General features: G+C 39.4%; 1 protein-coding gene across 1 annotated transcript in view; it reads left to right on the top strand.

The window, feature by feature from the left end:
- The window catches only part of GLI2 (GLI family zinc finger 2), a 302,294-nt gene that overhangs the window by 207,010 nt on the left and 77,032 nt on the right, over positions 1-18,252 (top strand). Inside the window, exon 4 of the mRNA XM_089520297.1 lies at positions 9,994-9,996. Within this exon, the coding sequence (XP_089376423.1) occupies positions 9,994-9,996 (3 nt within the window). The remainder of the gene's footprint in view (positions 1-9,993; positions 9,997-18,252) is intronic.

Raw genomic sequence — 18,252 nt, 5'->3', positions numbered from 1 at the left:
GTGTGTTGAATTCAAAATAAAAGAACTGCTGATGGGTCCTGAAATTCTCCTATATTAACTGTGTTATCAATAGTTAAATTGACAACTAGGCTGAGCTGTTGCTTTAATTGAAAGGTCTACTTAGAGGGTCACTGTAGTCTTCCTTGGTTACTGGCATAGGTGAAGGTCAAAGACTTCTATCATGGGATGAGATGCACCTAACCGAATTTCCCTCCTAGACTGAAACACACACAGGTTTATTTAACCAATTTTATTATTTAACAGCCATAAAGTGACAGCCAAAACATTTTGAAAAGCAAAATGTTGTTTCTAACTTAATACTTCCCTACGTGACATAAAATTTTACAGTTTACTTTGCTACTGGAAGGCCCCTAGCAAGAAGCTAAAGCACTTCCTGAGTTAGAACTCAGAGAGCTCCTCTGTCTCCTTGGCAGAAGATGCAGTGTGAAAGGCAGAGAGTGTGGCTTTTGCTGATTCCAGACTAAAAACAACTTAAGAACAGGCTTCCCAGTGTACTTACAGGAAAAGCTGGCTGAGAAGTAGCCTGAAAACACACCATAGATAAAGAAATCTAGGGAGTCAGGATAGGAGAATTGGTTTTTTTCCCCCACTGAAGAAAGAGTCTTGCAGGTGGGCAAAGTGTGATATTTCAGATATTGCTGGTTGCAACTCCCTTCAGCTCTAACAAGCATAGCCAATGGTGAGGAAGACCTTGGGGCTGCAGTCCAACAAGGAGGGTTGTGATTCATCTACCATTTCCCTACAGGAAAGCTAAACTTGAGCCATTGTAGAGGTGATATCTTCTCCCCAATAGAGGACACTGGGCAAGGCATATTCAAGGTGGATCATACTTGAGGCCAGCCAAATTTAGTTTGGCAGTTGAGGCAGAAAATCCCACAAGTGCCTCTCCCTGGCAGGAAAAAATACAATAATATTAAATCAAATAACAAGCCATTTGCTGCCCTTTCATGACATTCAAAATCAGATGCCTGAGGTAACCACCTTACTCTGCTTGGTACAGAGGTGAATGTTAGAATTGTTTTTTCAGAACTGAGAAGGCTACTTCAGAAATTTTAGGCACAACATTGCTGCTATGCCTATAGGTATGCTTATTGAACCTGGAAAAACAAGATGGAATAAACTTTGTTCCTTTAGATGTTTTCACTTACAGTCACCATAAAGCTCAGCCAACATACCGACAGGGGATTGTGGGAATCGTGATCCCCTATGTCTGGAGAATCAAAACATTTCCACATGGTAAAGTGTTCAATACTAGAAAAGAAAAGAAAAAGCTTTGAATTTATTAGCAGCCAGAAGTCTGACTTTTGAAAGATTATGTTGGAAATTGCAATGTATCTCAGAATAGCATGGGGTTTCATTCATTCTTGTGAAAATGGCATGTTGCCAGAGATCTCTGGCTAGATTCATGAAGAGATTCACTTAATACAAATGGTATACCTGAAAGTTTCCCTATGTTAAAAAAAATCCTGTAATCATAGTAGTATGACCATAATAATCACATGTTAAATTTTGTTCAAAACAAATTCTCTTCCAGAAATCACAGCATATTTTCTCTGTGGAAAAGAAAGTGTATGTATATTTGGAATAGAAACTGAGTCACCAAGCCTGGGGTTTATGATTAATATGATCAGTGCCTGACATAGGGTCCCCCAATTCATCATGACCATATTCTAGCTGTCTACTTTCTTGCCTGCACCAAATGTATCTAATTACATGAACACTGCACAGCAAATTAAGTGTAGTCTCATTTGTTGTCAACCACAGTGTCTTATTATCTGCCTGCTGCTTTGTGTCAAAGGTTTGTTTCCTGACTGCTCAACGTGACACGGCTCTACGTTCCCTTTCATCACTGTTTGCATATAACCTAATGAGGGAGGGAGTTAGCTCATCACAGCTGCTGAGGAAGACATCAGCGGGACTCCGACAAAACATGGAAGAGGGAAAGGAGAGCAAATGGAAATATATAAAGTTGCTCTCTGTCTTTGTCTGTTGGGACAATGACCTCCTAAATCAGGGAAATCCACATAGGGCATGTGGGTGAAATAATCTCAGGTCACCTTTGCAACTGTTTGGCATGTAAACAGATTTACAAAGCTTTATGTCCTACTGGACATGAGAGGAAACTAAATTTCCATGATTCATGAAATCTCCCTAGGTAAAGAGGAAACTGTAAAAAGTGGTGAATTTTTTGGAACCTATGCATGGTCAGCCCCAGCCAATGATAAAAGACTGTGGGAGATGTAGTTCAAAAGTTCTGGAGAGACAAAGTATCCCCTCTCCTGTTGTATACTGACACAGTGTGTAAGGCAAATGATCATCTTTACATTATGTGACATCTAGTAAAGGCATATGTCTTAGGCACATAAACCATCTAGTATAGGTTGAATCTCCCTTATCTGGAATTCTGAAATCTGAAATATTCAAAAATCAAAAAGTGTCTTCCTGGTTGGCTGAGACGGTGAAACTTTTGCTTTCTGATAGTTCAGTGTACACAAACTTTGTTTCATGCACAAAATAATTTACCTTCAGGCTATGTGTAGAGGGTGTATGTGATACATGAATGAATTTCATGTTTAAACTTGGGTCCCATCTCCAAAATATCTCATGTATGTGGAAGTATTCCAAAATCCGAAAAATTCCAAAATCCCAAACACTTCTGGTCCAAAGCATTTCAGATAAAGGAGACTCATCCTGTACAATGTAAAACAACTGGTCTATCTAGCCCAGTATTGGGAATACTGGCTTTCCAGGGTATCAGACAGGATTCCTCATGCTGAGATTCAACCTTGGAACTCTACAGCCCTTCTGCTCACAGGGAACGTCATTTATATTCATATAGGTTTGGTTTATGCATTGGCTTACTCATTGAAGTGGGTTGGAAATGCAGCTATGTTCATCACTTAACGAGTTTAAAGATGTTTTAGAAAAAACAGGACTGATAGGGTTAAATGACTTTGAGTGAGCCCAAATTTCTTCATTTGTTATCTACCCATCCTTACCTCTCTGAAATGCAAATTTATATTCTTAGAGAGCTTACCCCCTCTTCTCTAATTTTCTCATTTCTACTCAAAGTGAAACTAGTTTAGGTCCTGGTTAGCTTAGCACTCTCAGATAGCTTTCCTATCCTTAATAAAGCCTTAGTTTTGTTTTGTTTGTTGTTGTGTGCCTTCAAGTTGTTTCCCATGTATGGTGACCATAAGGCAAACCTATCATAGGGTTTTCTTGGCAAGTTTCTTCACAGGGGGGTTGCCATTGCCATCCTCTGAGGCCAAGAGAGTATCTTCCCCAAGGCCACCCATTGGGTTCCCATGAATAAGTTGAAATTCAAACCCTGGTCTCCCAGTGTGCTAGTCCAATGCTCAAACTACTACACCATGCTGGCCATTTATGTCTTTACTCCTTAATCAGAGTTCGAAGCTACTGAATTCATGTATGCACACACAGACACACTCAAAATATATCAAACTTCCCAAAATACAAAGAAAACCACTCTCTATCAGGTTTAACGAGCAGGCACTGTTTATTTTTATTATTTTTAATTTTGATTTTATTTATAAGTTTGTTTTATTTCTCTGTTTTATTTATAGTCTAATATTGTTGGCCACCCAGAGTATGATTTTTAGCAAAAAAGCAAGATGCGAATTTAATTAATTACCTTGCCATTGAAAGAAGAGACAACCCAAAAACAAGAAACACAGTGGTACAGATTGAAATTGCATCCTATATGAGCCAGTGCCCCTTCTTTGATAATGTAGCCTTAAACAATGTTGAAAATATAAATTTAAATCAGTAGGATTATCCAGCCAAAATGTTGTTGTTGTTGTTACCTTTATATCCCCTTTCCCGAAAAACTGGAACTTCAGATAGTTTGAGATATAAACTATATAAATTTAAAACCCATCCATTTATTTCCAGATTAATGAATGTGATACTAAGAAATTTTCTGCCTTCTCCCAATTCTAATTTACTTTTCATACTCAAATGTTGTTCATTCCCCCCTCCCCAGCAAACTTTAGAAGAAAAATGTCCAACTCAGCTTTACAAAAAAAAAAAAAGAAAAAGAAAAAGAAAAAGAAATGCTGACAGTCCTGGAGCCCTGAGGGCTAACCTGCATAAGCTCTATGCAAGATCTTGACTTAGCAAGAGACTTCTTCAAAGCAATTTCTTTCCTGTGGTTAAAAGTTGTCAGACCCTATGAAATGAAACAAGAAAGGTAGCATTGTTGTTTGGTTGATGTCCTGGCACGTTTAAGGATGCAGTCTCAGCACTGCTGTTGTCATTAAACAGACTGATCTACACAGCTTTAGGGTTGCATAGTGGGGTGAGGTGAGACCCTTAAATTGTTTCCCCACTCTCCCTGGATCAGCAAAACTGCTGTGCCAGTGTACTCATATGAAAGGAAGATAGGTAGAGGCCTATCTTAATAGATTGGATACAGAGCCATTATTGTTGGTAAGGCAGGCATGTTAGAGTCTTTTCTCTGGCAGTAGAATGAGGTTGCAAGAACCTAGTGGAGGCAGAAAATAGGTTTTAGGATCCTCAAAAAGATCTCTTCCGGTGGGCCTATCCAACAGATCTCCTCTAATCTGATTTTGAACATCTGAATACGATGACTCGATTCTTACGACTGTGAGCAATACTGTAACAACTCTTCCCTTTTTATTTCTGATTGATGTATTTTGTATTATCTATGTATTTTATGAGGTTTTTACTGCTGTAATCCCGCATCGATCCGAAGGGAGAAGCGGGAGATATAAATAACATTTATTATTTATTATTATTATTAAAAGGAGGAATATTTATTAGAGGAATATTCTCTTTAGATAGAACGGACTATTCTGGAAGACAGTACGCAGACATGCTTTAGCCATCCTCTGTGAATAGAGAGTGCACATGGCCAGAAACTGAAGGTAGTGGTCAGTTCCAGGTTACTTCCTTTTGTACAACGAGGAATGGTCATTTGCATAACCATTGTTGAACCAAATTATGTAATCTGTGCATAATGCCTTGGGATAGGTGGCAGACTGAGGAAGTAAACAGGCAGGGGAAAAAGGGTCAAGTTCCTAATATCTCTCTGTCTAAACCATGTGGACAAGAGAGCAGTGAGAACAAGGGCAGAACGGGCTGTATCTTCCAACACTTAAGACATGGATTTAAGCCCTTGCTTAGAGGAAAATGGAAAACAGCAGTAGACACCTTGGCAATCCATACCTTCTGCCAAGCCTTTTTTTAGAGACAATACTCTTCATCCTATAAAGCAGCTTTCCTCAGTGTGGTACCCTTTTAGATGTGTTGGACTACAGTTCCACCATTCATACTGTATAGAGATGACGGGAGTTGAAGTCCAACACAAATCTAGAAGAACACCAAGATGCCAGAGACAGCCATAAAGAAATAAGGACAAGCATGAGAGCAAATGATCTGACAGGATCCTTCTAGGTCCACCTCTGTGAGCCAAGGAAGACCTCAGTATGTGCCATTCATAGAATATTTAACCCAGTGAGTTGATCCAGTAATGCATTACTTCATCAGCATTCGTGAGGCTCAGCTTCTGGAACAAGGAACCAGTTCCCTTAGGTATAGATAGGCATTAATTGCCCCTGAGTTATTGTGGGGATGTTTAGGTATGATCCCATTCCATACCCAACTGCTTGGAGTTCAGCCACAAGTATGAATAAGTCCCAACATTCAACTGCTGAAAGGCAGCAAAATAAAATAGGTGGCTTATTTTTCCTTAAGGCAGCTTTGGATGTGACATTTCTGTACTTTCATCTCTGTAAAACAGGAAGGGGAAAGGGGGCAGAGGAGAAATGTTACTCATCACCTTCTTCTATGACTTCTGAACAGTCAAACACACTATGTTTGCATTTGACTAATTCCTGTCGCCATATACATTTACAATAAGAGTAGAGAAATACATTACCCTAAGTAGCCTGTTGATCTGTTAGAGTGGGTTAAGGTTAAGTTTTAAACAAATGGCAATGTAAGATCCCTTGAAGATGGGCTACTTCTGAGTAAACATCCATAGGATTTCATTATCAGTCATACAGTGGCAGCAGGTGATTCCCATCTTATTTCAGTGGTGAATCCACTCCAGATTATAGTCTGAATTTCAACAGAGCTACCCAAGGGGCTGAACCTATCTTGGGGAAAATATTCAAGATGGTCCTTTACAGTTTGAACTAAAATCCAGAGCCAGTTCACTGTCTCATTGACATGGAAGCCTCTAGCAACCATGTTTTACTACTCAAGGCAAAGTATGAAAGTTGGACATTAATCTGTAACCATAAGGTGGGCACATTCAAACTATTAAAAATTGTTATATATGGTTCTATTTCATTTTTTATATGATGCTATCCCCCCTCCCCATGTAAATATGAATGTGTATCATATTTGCTATATGAAGTGAGACACTGTGAGGTCACCAGATGCCATTAACTATCAGCAAGTTTTCTTGTCTCAGTGACCTGTTTCATATGTAACAGCAAACTCCAGCTTAGTGTTTGGGAATGAGCCTTCCACAACTACAGTTCTCCGTAACTTCTTCTCTTGGCCACATCTGGAGATCAGGAGCATCTATTGACTTTCCCACTTGACCTCAGTATGTCATTTTACCCCAACGCATGAAAAATTGGTTAATTTAGAATCAGAAATTTTGGTATGCACAAACTCCAGTTGACACTAACCACCCTGTTCAGAAAAACCAATAAACTGAAGTGGACCAAAAAAAGGAAATGGATGCTCATCATCTTTCAGTCACTCCAGAGGTCAGAATGTGCATGAGCTTGGACAGTTAAATTCCATTCGTGGAAGAGATTTATATCACATGTCTTGGAAAGTGAATGTATTTCAGAGAAATCAAACTGACCTTTAAAAACTATTTTTTCTTCAAATACTTATTTAGTTTTAAAGTACATATATCTGAGTCAGTCCTCATTATAGCTGGATAACTTCCAAAGTATTTGAACTGGTTGCCTAGTTTGTGAGATTGAGTGTCTCAAAATGTGGAAGCAACACAAACCTATAGTTTTTTGTGGTTTTTTTGGGCTATGTGGCCATGTTCTAGCAGAGTTTCTTTCTGACGTTTCGCCAGCATCTGTGGCTGGCATCTTCAGAGATGCCTTAACATTCATAAGATGCCAGCCACAGATGTTGGCGAAACATCAGAAAGAAACTCTGCTAGAACATGGCCACATAGCCCGAAAAACCCACAAAAAACTATGGATGCCGGCCATGAAAGCCTTCGACTGTACAACACAAAACTGACATACCAATACTAGCTTCATTTATATAAGGCTTCATTCACCTAAGCAATCTCTAAGCAGTTTACAACTGTAAGCTAATTGCCCCCAACATGCTGGTTACTCATTTTAACAACCTCAAAAGGATGCAATCCTGGGTTGAGCCTGAGCCCTGGCTGGTACTGAACACGCAATCTTGCAGTTTGTGAGTGAGTAGCAGCAGTACAGGCATTTAACCACTGCACCACCAGGGCTTAGGACATGGATGGATCTTATGAAATAGAAGTGGGAGATATCCTTGAGTTTCCTGTTTTATGATCTGTGTCAACAAAAATAAATCAGTAGTACACCTTGCTGGTGACCCATCATCATGATGTTGATTTGAAAGAGTCTCCACACTATATCCCATTTACTCTGATCATTCATACAATGCCTCTTCTTTATTGCAAGTGCTATTCACAATGTGAAGTTGAAGGCTTTCATGGCCAGCATACATAGTTTTTTTGTGAGGTTTTCAGGCTATGTGGCCATGTTCTAGAAGAGTTTATTCCTGACGTTTCGCAAACATCTGTGGCTGGCATCTTCAGAGAATGTTAAGCATTTGTCAGCAAAATTGATTTCAGAAGAATGATTAAGCACTTGCTTCATTTTTCCCGGCTGAAGAAAAATTCTAATAACATGATTGTTATAAATCTGAGATCTATATCTGCAGGTTAAATAAAATCACATCAGTACACATCTTGAAATAGGAGGTTTCTGCACCAGCGTATCCAATGTGATGCTTACACTTTGAATCAGTCACATATTATTATGTCATTTTTTTTCTTTGCTGTGGACAGTTTATATTGCCCCCAGTCCAGCTTGCAAAATGACTTTAAAGAAGAGCTAATATAATGGTATGTTGAAAGTATCAAAAGCTGAGCAGCGGTAGAATGATGCTCTGGTACATCTGGATACATGGGGCGAGGTGTTATCAGTATGCTGATGACATCCAAATATATTTGTCCATGTCTCAGGCGTCAGCGATGATGACAGATGGCATTTCTCCTCTCAATCAGTCTCTTCAGGCAGTAATGGACAGGATGAGAGAAAACAAACTCAAGCTGAATCCAGACAAAACAGAGATGTTTATCACACTATACTCTTAAAGTGCTACTATTCCACTTTGACTCCTCTAGCTGCCTCCTGTTGCATTCTGGGATTTGCAGTTTTAAGGAGGGGTATTTAGAATTCTCAGGTAGAGAACTTCTCTGCCTGAGAATTCTAAATACCCCTCCTTAAAACTGCAAATCCCAGAATGCAACAGGAGGCAGCTAGAGGAGTCAAAGTGGAATAGTAGCACTTTAAGAGTATAGTGTGATAAACATCAGAGATACTTACAGTAGGGGCCCCCAAACCAGGTATTGGGTTGCAACCTCCAGTCCTAGAGGGGCTCGCACTCTCCTCATAGGACTGTGTTCACAGTCTGGGGGTTCTTCTTGATCCGTTGCTTCAGATGACAAATCAGGTGAATGTGACGATCAAGAGCGCCTGTTATCAGCTTCGGCCGATACTCCAGCTGCGCCCTTTCCTGGAACCGGGAGACCTGGAAACTGTAGTACATGCACTGATAACCTCATGACTCAATTTTTGTAATGCGCTTTACATGGTGCTACCCTTGTGCCTAGTCCAGAAGCTTCAACTGGTACAGAATATGGCAGCCAGACTGGTCTCCGGAACATCTAGGAGTGGCCACATAACACCAATTTTGAAGTCACTCCACTGGCTGCCTGTTGGTTGCCAGGCACAGTACAAGGTGTTAGTTATCACCTTTAAAGCCCTACATGGCCTGGGTCCAACTTATTTAAGGAATCACCTACTTCCATATAACCCGCCCCGTACACTCAGGTCCTCTGGGAGGAATTTATTGCCACCTTTAAAGACCAGGTTAGTTGCTACCTCCCAGAGGACTTTTACTGATGGGATGTATGATTTAGCATAAACCATATATGTATTATTGGTTTGGGCTGACACACTTGATAGGCCCCTGTGTGTGCATACATGAGCTTTGGGCCAGAAGGGGTATCAGTGCCATCTGAGAGAGGAGCCTCTTTTTGTTCTGGGGATGACTTGGGATGGTCAACGTTTGTGGTTTAGATGCCTATTCCAGTACAGCATTTAAACTATATTTTGGGGGAAAAAATGCACAAATAAGGAACTGGGAATAAGAACTAACTTCAGGCTTGTGCTGGAGGAGTGGTCTCCCTCCTTGGAGGTTTTTAAACAGAAGCTGGATGGCCATCTGTCAGGTATCCTTTGATTGAGATTTCCTGCATGGCAGGGGGTTGGACTGGATGGCCCTTGTGGTCTCTTCCAACTCTATGATTCTATGATTATACCCGATCATCATCTTACTGTAGTTCAGTTGGGAATGGCTTTAGCATATCCTTAATATTAGTTCTTAAAAATCACTGCCCAAGCTCTGTCCCAATCTGCCTTTCTGGTTACTTCCATTTCACTACTCTGTCTCATCCCTTCCAGGGGTTCAAGCCTCCATATATTACTGGTTTCAGTTTCTATATGACACTGCTGTTAATAGTACACCATCGCTTACTGGGGATGATCTCCCAAACTTACTTTGTGTGAGGATAAGCAGAACCTTCTCTATGACTAATTAGGCTGCTGTTAGCATATCACCTTGTGCATCTAGACTTTCCTTGAACATTTTCTGTCTGGAGTTTCTTGTGTGTAGTCCGTTCAATCAAAAGGAGGCATTTCTGTCCAATAGATGGTTGTTTTTAGTCTCTAGGGATAGATTATTTTTAAAGGGACACACCTGCTTTTAAGGTCACTTTTTATAGATGGAAGCTTGTATGTCAGTTTAACTTCATAACACACATTCCAACAAAGCTTCAGTGTTCACTCTTATGTACTTTTCTACAAGATTTGTTTTTTAAGTCTTTGAGCTTCTTTTGATTAATGGTCCTTTGCTTCTTGCTGAAGCCTCTTCCAGACTCAAAGGTGGTGGCTGCGCAAGCTCAGAGCTGTTTTCTTGGACCTGTCCAGTTACACTCATAATGTTTTGTAAAATATACATCACTCACTTGGGTTTTCTGTGAAGCTGACATCAGACACTAGATACTTAAACTAGGTTTTTTTAAAAACAAAATTAATTAAGCCAATGCATGCTATCCAAGCCTACTAGTAAAGTGTGCTCCTATCTTTCAGCTCCTCATCTTGTGTGTGTGTGTGTGTGTGTGTGTGTGTGTGTGTGTAAGATTCCTTCTATTTTAAATCACTAAGAAATCAATGAACACAACTCAAAGACACTTAGTCATGGTGGGAAATTGAAAATGCATTAAGTTTTTTTTTTTTTTAAAGAAGTGCATGCATTTAGAAAAGTGCTTACCAAAATATGCACAAAATTGTCCAACAAAAAAAGCAGTCAGATGTGAAACAAAGATTGGAAGAAAACACAGATGGGATTCAAGAAATTGTTCAGACCGAGCTATTTTCACATCCTAGGGAAGCCATGGCCAGAGCATCATCACTGTTTTCATATCCTTGCTTCCTTTGTTTGCTTAAAAGAGTAATATTAATGGAGAATTGAACATAAATGACACACAGACAAAAACAACCCATGTCATAGATTTAGGCTTGTGTGATAACTTGTGTGATATTCCTCATAAATAATGTTTCCTGACCAGGCATGTCCCAGTTTTCATTTCTGAATATTGGAATGTATGCACACATACCTTTGTCATCTGCATACAGCTTTCTTGCTGATTAATGGAGAAACAACAGACAGTTGTAAAGTGCAAAATGGAGTTAGAGAGGTTTTTTGTGGTTTTTTCGAGCTATGTGGCCATGTTCTAGAAGAGTTTCTTCCTGACGTTTCGCCAGCATCTGTGGCTGGCATCTTAGAGTTAGAGAAGGATGTCCACTTTCTCCGTTATTATTTATAATAACATTGGAAATATTGAACAACTCCACCAGAAAAAATAAATCAATACAAGGCTTTAAAAATGGAATATAAGCTGTGTCCCTTCGCTGACAATTTGATGATATCTTTAACAAATCCTATGGAAAACATTGATGAATTATTAAAGACACTAAAAGACTACGGCAAGGTATCAGGATTTCAGGTAAATAAAGAAAAAACAACAATGCTATTTATGAGTTTGTCAGAAGAGGAAAAACAATCTTTGAAAAACAAAACAAAATTCCAAATTTCTAAATTCTAAATAAATAAATGAAACATTGTAACAAAATAATCCAGACAAGCAGGGCAAGGAATGTACAGTGTGAGCCTGTCAGAGAGGGGAAAGTAGCAGTTCTGTTTTCATACATCACCCCCACACTTTAAAATTAACAAAGAAATTGCCTCTCATTGAACTTCATGGAGAGAACTGAATAACATCATCTCCAGAGCACGGAAAATTAAGACCTATATGGAGACTATAGTCAAGAAATCAGAAGAAGACTTTCTTGGAAAGGCAACTATGTAGGAACTAGAAAAGATCCTCAGATGTAACCATAGTATTTCTGGTTTCTATGTAAGATTGTGAATGCTGGACAGTGAAGGAACTGAGAGGAAGAAAATCAATTTATTTGAAATGTGGTGCTGGAGGAGAGTTCTGCAGCTGTCATGGACTGCCCCAAAGTCAAATGAATGGGTTCTAGTATAATCTAAGCCCAAACTCACAATAGAAGCCAATGCATATCAAGAGAAAAAAACAACTCACTGGAAAAGATTATAATGTTCAGTAAAGTAGGGAGGGCAGTGGAAAAGGAGAAAAGCTACATTACACGTAGATAGACACAATAAAGGAAGCCATGGCCTTGTGTTTGTAAGACCTATGCAAGACTGTGTTCATGGAGTTCTCACACTCATACAAACATTGTTAAGTCAAAGCTAATTTGACAGCAAGTAACAACAAATGTATGACAGGTTTGTGGGACATGAAAACTGGATCCCACTGGCGCATCTTCAGCACCCTCTTTCCACTCTAGCCAACTCTTTGAAACTAGAGAGGGAAGAGCTGCAGAGGTTTCTGCTGGGGCTAAGGGAATACATCTGAGGTCTTAATCCCATGAAAGCATAAGTCTCTCTCCACTAAAAAATGTCCACAAAAATTCTCTCTCTTCCCCACCCCAGCTTTAATAAATGACAGAATTTATACAGATTTGCACCCTCAATAAAAGGACCGAGCAGTCCAGCATAAATCCAGGTGAGTGGAAGCCAGGTCTTCTCCCAAGCAAAGAGACTCACATTTTATTAGAAATGTCACAAGGTAGTTGTACATTCTAAAGTGTGATAGAAATGGTTTGACTCCACCAGGGCTGGGCAACCTCCACTTTATAGGCAAGATTGGTCACTGGAAATACTAGAAGTGAACATATTACACCTATTTTAAAATCGCTTCACTGGCTGCCTATTAGTTTTTGGGAGCAGTACAAGGTGTTGGTAATGACCTTTAAAGCCCTTCATGGCTTGGGTCCAACTTATCTATGAGATCGCCTCCTTCCATACAATCCACTCCGTGCACTCGGGCCCTCTGGGATAAATCTACTACAGCCGATAAAGACCAGGTTGGCAGCAGTTACCCAGAGGATCTTTGCTTCTACCACTCACAGACTATGGAATGGCTTGCCGGAAGAGGTGTGTCACATTACCAGCTTGGACAACTTCAAAAAGGCTGTCAAGACGGATCTCTTCCAGCAGCCTTTCCTGAATAGCAAGCTCGGCCACCCATCACATCAACCATCACACTGACTACCCTATAACCCTGTTGACCGTCTCAGTTCATTTTAATTGAATATTTTAATGTTTCATTATGTTTAATTGATGTTTCAGGGGAGGAAGGGAATAATTGAGATTATTGTTTTTTATATAGATTTTTATTGTAAGCCACCTCGATCCTGAATGGACAGGTGGGGTAAAAATAAAGTTTTTTAATTTTTTTATTAAGATGCCAGAAATGTCCATCCAGTTGCTAGATTCTTCGGGTGGCAAAGCACAGCAGAAAACTGAATGTGCTTTGCTGCCAGGAAAACTGCTACATGCACATCTCTTTTGAGCAGAAATGTTAGTTTATATGTGATGACTCAGAAATCATATAGAACTGTGAACTATTGCTACTCTTCAGGATTTTTTCAATTCTAAAGTGTTCTCTCCTTCCAAAAAATAAAATGTCATGAAAATCAAGGAAAAATAAGTAATAAAGTTCACAATAAAAAAATCACAGTTTACAGTTTAACAAGAAGTAATAGAGCAAGTTGCATTTTCAACTTTGTGACAGCAAAAGGTAACTAATCATTTTTTAAACCTTGTAGCAAGTTGATTCTTTGAATTTCCATAGTCTGAGCTTTCTTTCTTTCTTTTGTAGAACACTATAGCTTCAGTCTGTTGGAGAGTGATATCTTACCATTTGACTTGGCATGACATCCTGACATGCTGAAGATATATGTATTTTTGGACTGAGATGTTTGGACATACTAAAAATATGTGCATACTGTGTGAAATTGGGAAATGAACTTTAGCTCATTGGACAGGTGTATTTTGCAGTCTCTTTTTTTGGTGAGGTTGGTCAATAGAATGGGCAGGAGCTATATAGCCTCCTGAAGCCATTCTTCACTTAGCATGTATGTCATCAGTGAAACACTGAAGGGCATAGTCTTCTCCAGAAGATCTTCATACAGTTCCAAGCTGCGAAACACTTAAGAGGGACGAGATGAGTCAACCCAATTAGAATTAGACCATGTGGTCTGACAGATTCTGAATACTTCAGTCTAGTGCTAGACCACCCAAGTGGTTGTGGTTAAAAGGAGGCCTGATTTGGCAGAGGTCTGGATCTGGATGCCCTGCCAGGATTTCACTCAACAAAACATGTTCTTGAAAAAAGAAGAAAGAAATCAAGAGACAGAGTTGGGTGCCCATCAGACTAATCTCCCTCACATCTGTAGTATGTTTTGGCTGTTCTAAATTCTTTCAAGCGGATGTCTGGAGGCCTTTAATTTGATACTAAGCCAAAGGTTCATGATTGATCCTTCCATGTGCCAGAGACAATTTTGCATAATATTATGCCTCATACTAAGTTGCTGTTTTAACCATTGATATCAAAACTAATTAATAATGTAGCAGTTCTGTATGACACATTTAGAATGTTTTTCTACTTGGTATCTTGCTTCACTGAAGTCAGCAGGACTTACTTCTCTGTAAACATGGTCAATCTGTTAAAACATGTTCAGTCTGTTAGTCTCTGTTTTGTTATATAGTGCTCCCATAACACCAGTTACATCAGTTTAAAGGATTTTCTTTAATATGGTTTCTGAATGTTCTTTAGGTTGTTCTGTATAAGCCACACGAGGGGTAGGGAGCAGCTGACCAAGTCCCTTGTCTGAAAACCTCTAACATGGTCAGAATTGTGGCTCATACAGGAAGGGATGCAAATTTGTGGTTAATAAGTAAGTAGCACTAAAGGGCCACTTTCCAAGAGTGTTTTCTTTTCATGGCCATAGTTTTATATCTTCCCTTTTGCTTCATTTACATTGTGCTTGCGCCTCTTCACAGGTTCATGTTACTTTGTAAAATGATTTTTCACATTTTAAATTTGTCACAATTTCTGAACTAATTTTAAAAAATGTTATGTATTCAAAATATAGCCGTGTTAGTCTGTAGAATCAGTATGTAGAGAGATCTTGTAGATCTGGGGCAATGTAGACTTGGGGCAGCATCTTTTGAGACTAACTGAAAGAAAGAAGTTGTCAGAATGAGTTTTCATAGACTTAACTTTACTTCCTCAGATGCATTTGGACAAATGCATCTGATGAAGTAGACTTAAATCTACAAAAGCTCGTGCAGCCAACTTCTTTCTTTCATTTAGTCTCAAAGGTACTACAAGATCTCTCTACATACTCTTATTTATTTAGTTTAGTTATATTGCTTCATGTTATATATATAAATGTATAATATAAATGTAATAATAATGTTATATTTTTTAAAAAAGAATATTGTTATTATCAATGTATGTTGGAGACAGGCTGTCAGAACAAAGCACACATCCAGTCAACATTTGATTCAGTGCTATTTTTGCTTTATTAGAGTGGCAAGAATGGGAAGCATTAGAAGATGCTTCAGAACATCTGGCTGTCTCTTATTAATTACTTCTAGCAATTTTAGTTATTGAAGCATGGGCCAGAATTCCTTTCTTCCACATGCAAGAGGCTGTGGGTGGAAACTTCATGTCCCAGAGGACAGGAAATGGCAGTAGATGGCGGAGATGGCTGATGACAGAGAAAGGTAACAGAGGGGAGGAAGTAGACAGGCTGCACTGGCTTATTCCTTTTCCTGTCCTCACCCTCTGAGCTGTGCTGGCTCCAGATTTTTGAGGGCCATAGACCAAAAGGCTATGTGCCATTACAGTCCCATTACTATCACCATTGCTTATTGCCTTCTCCCTCTCCCTCCTCTATCCAGTCTGCAATATCATTTAGAACAGTGGTTCCCACACTTTGGTCCTTCAGGTGTTTTTGACTTCATTTCCAGAATTCCTCACTGTTGGCCCAGCTAGCTGGAGTTTCTGGGAGTTGAAGTGCAAAACACCTGGAGGACCAAAGTTTGAAAACCACTGGTCTAGAATAAGAAAGCTTGCTCTCCTTGTCGCACTCATCTTACACTTGGAGATGACAAATGAAATGGCAAGGAAGAAAGAAGAAGGAGAGAAATGGGACCATAGGACTCTTGGAATGAGCAACCGCTCACTCACAAATTAAAACACTGTGAGTTCAATCCCAGCAAGCAGCTCAGGGTCAACTCAGCCTTGCATCCTTCTGAGGTGGCTAAAATTATTACCCAGCTTGATGGGGGCAATTAGCTTAGAGACTGCTCAGTGCAGTATGAAGCAGTATATAAATATTGCTAAGTGCCTACAATACCATCCTCTGATGACAGCCTCATAGGTTGGGAATTGCATTCACAGGCATGTTCTTTTCATAAGGAACCCAGTGATCACACACATGTAAGCTTCTCATGAGAGGACTATGTTGCCAAACATACGCAGGGAAGATGCACACCCAACAAATGTGATGGCTGCAAGAGGTGAGAGAGGAGTAGGAGGATGGGGACAATGTAAGGCTAGCCAATCCCATTCCTCATTGTTCATCCTTTACTCTTTGAATGTATCAGTCCCTTGAGAATAGAATAAATGGATCTGATTTTATTATCACATTGTTTCACTGGGCACAATCCAACCGGGTTAAGTATCATAAGCATCATTTTTTTTCAATTAAAAACAAAGCAATTCTCTAATGAGCAAAGCAGCCCTAAGAGTTTGTATAAGCAAGTGATGAGAAATAATAATGGGCATGCATATATCAATTGTTTGTGCTTTGAGTTAGTGACTCCGTGTACTTCATTTTTATGTTCCTTGATTCCTCTACACAGTCTATATGTTTGATTATTCAATAACAATGCTTAGAACATTTTCTTTTACATTATTTCTCTTTAAAATTGGAGAGCTATCCAGTATCCCACCCATAGGAATTCAATCATATCAAAACCAATGCTTGCAAACCATATATTGAAACATGTTGAATTCTCCACACACACACACACACACACACACACACACACACCAGAGTAGGCAGAAAGGCAATTGTTTACCAGTACAGAATTTGTAAGAGCGTAATGACTGAAAAAAATTGCACCCTGGTACAAGAAAGTAGTCTAGTGTATTTTCCCCCACCCAACTCAAATATTGGCTGGTACTGTACTGTGTTTCTCAACCCAGGACCAACTCTTTCTTATCACTGACCTTTCTCCTAGGTGGGACAATTGGTGGTCCTCTTGTGCACAAGAGGGTGCTGATTGCTCCTGTCTCCATAGTTCAAGATAGGTTTGTTTGCACATGTAGAATACTTTTGGGTCTTGAATGCAATTTCTGTCATCCATTTATCACCAGGTCCATACTGTCTACTACAGGGAAAAGTAATCTTCTAACTTAGAATTTATCATCAAGGCCAATGCACTTTTTCATTGTTTTCAAGTTAGTGTTAAGCTAAAACTCCCTTTGAAGTGGAGTTTTGCACTTGTTTGCCAAAATGTTTGACACTTTTCACAAGGAGGTGAAGAGGAAAGGGAAGTCAGGAAGAAGAAATTTTTCTCTTTTTTTGCCAACACTACCAAGCTAGCTGTCCTTTGCTCATATGTGTTAGATTCAATGTAGTGTCATGTTCACATGTATCTACTTTTAGATATGCATCCAAATGGAGACATCAGTGCACTGCATTCCATCTTCTGGGACAGCTTCACATGGTTGTATGCCTCTACAACTGGTCTATGGCACAGCATGAATGGACACCCTCTGTTCAAGACAGCAAATATTGGCAGATTTATTTCAGCAGCAGTGATAACCCTTTCTTCCCTGTGCACAGCAGCTGAGATCTTATGTAACTTGTACAGAGACGGGCTACCCCTTCCAGCCTACGTGTAAGGTGGCATTCCAGCATTTACATATACTGAGGTTCCTGTAGGGTGACATATGTGCTTTTCTACTGGCTGTATAACCACAGCTAGATTCTGCTCTGCTACCCCCTTCCACCTTCCACTGGCTATGGAGAGCAAAGAAGCTGCCTTCTGCAGGGAAGCTATTTTGCAAGGAGATATTTGATACCTCCTTCCACAGTATGAACAAAATACAAAAGTTATGTCACTAGATGTCACCAACACAACCATATATACCCACTCTAAAACTTCAAGCAAGGTGAATTCTTTTTTCTTTTTTTTTTAGAAATAGTCTTTATTAATTAAAATCTATAATACAAATTTCATACTGCAAAGACACCATACTGCAAAGATAAATTACAGTACAAAAGAAATTTCAAATCCTTTATAAAATCAAGATTAGAGTCTTCTTTTCAATATTCCAATTCGTGACCCTTTTTCATGACTTCCTTTTAATCCTGCATTTGTAAACAATACAAATTATAGCATAACTGTCCCTCTAAAATT

The sequence above is a fragment of the Sceloporus occidentalis genome, unplaced genomic scaffold (genome assembly GCF_023333645.1).
Source record: "Sceloporus occidentalis isolate IW3139 unplaced genomic scaffold, rSceOcc1.0.p SCAF_4, whole genome shotgun sequence".
NCBI classification, from domain to species: domain Eukaryota; kingdom Metazoa; phylum Chordata; class Lepidosauria; order Squamata; family Phrynosomatidae; genus Sceloporus; species Sceloporus occidentalis.
This window is presented reverse-complemented; position numbering and strand designations above follow the sequence as displayed.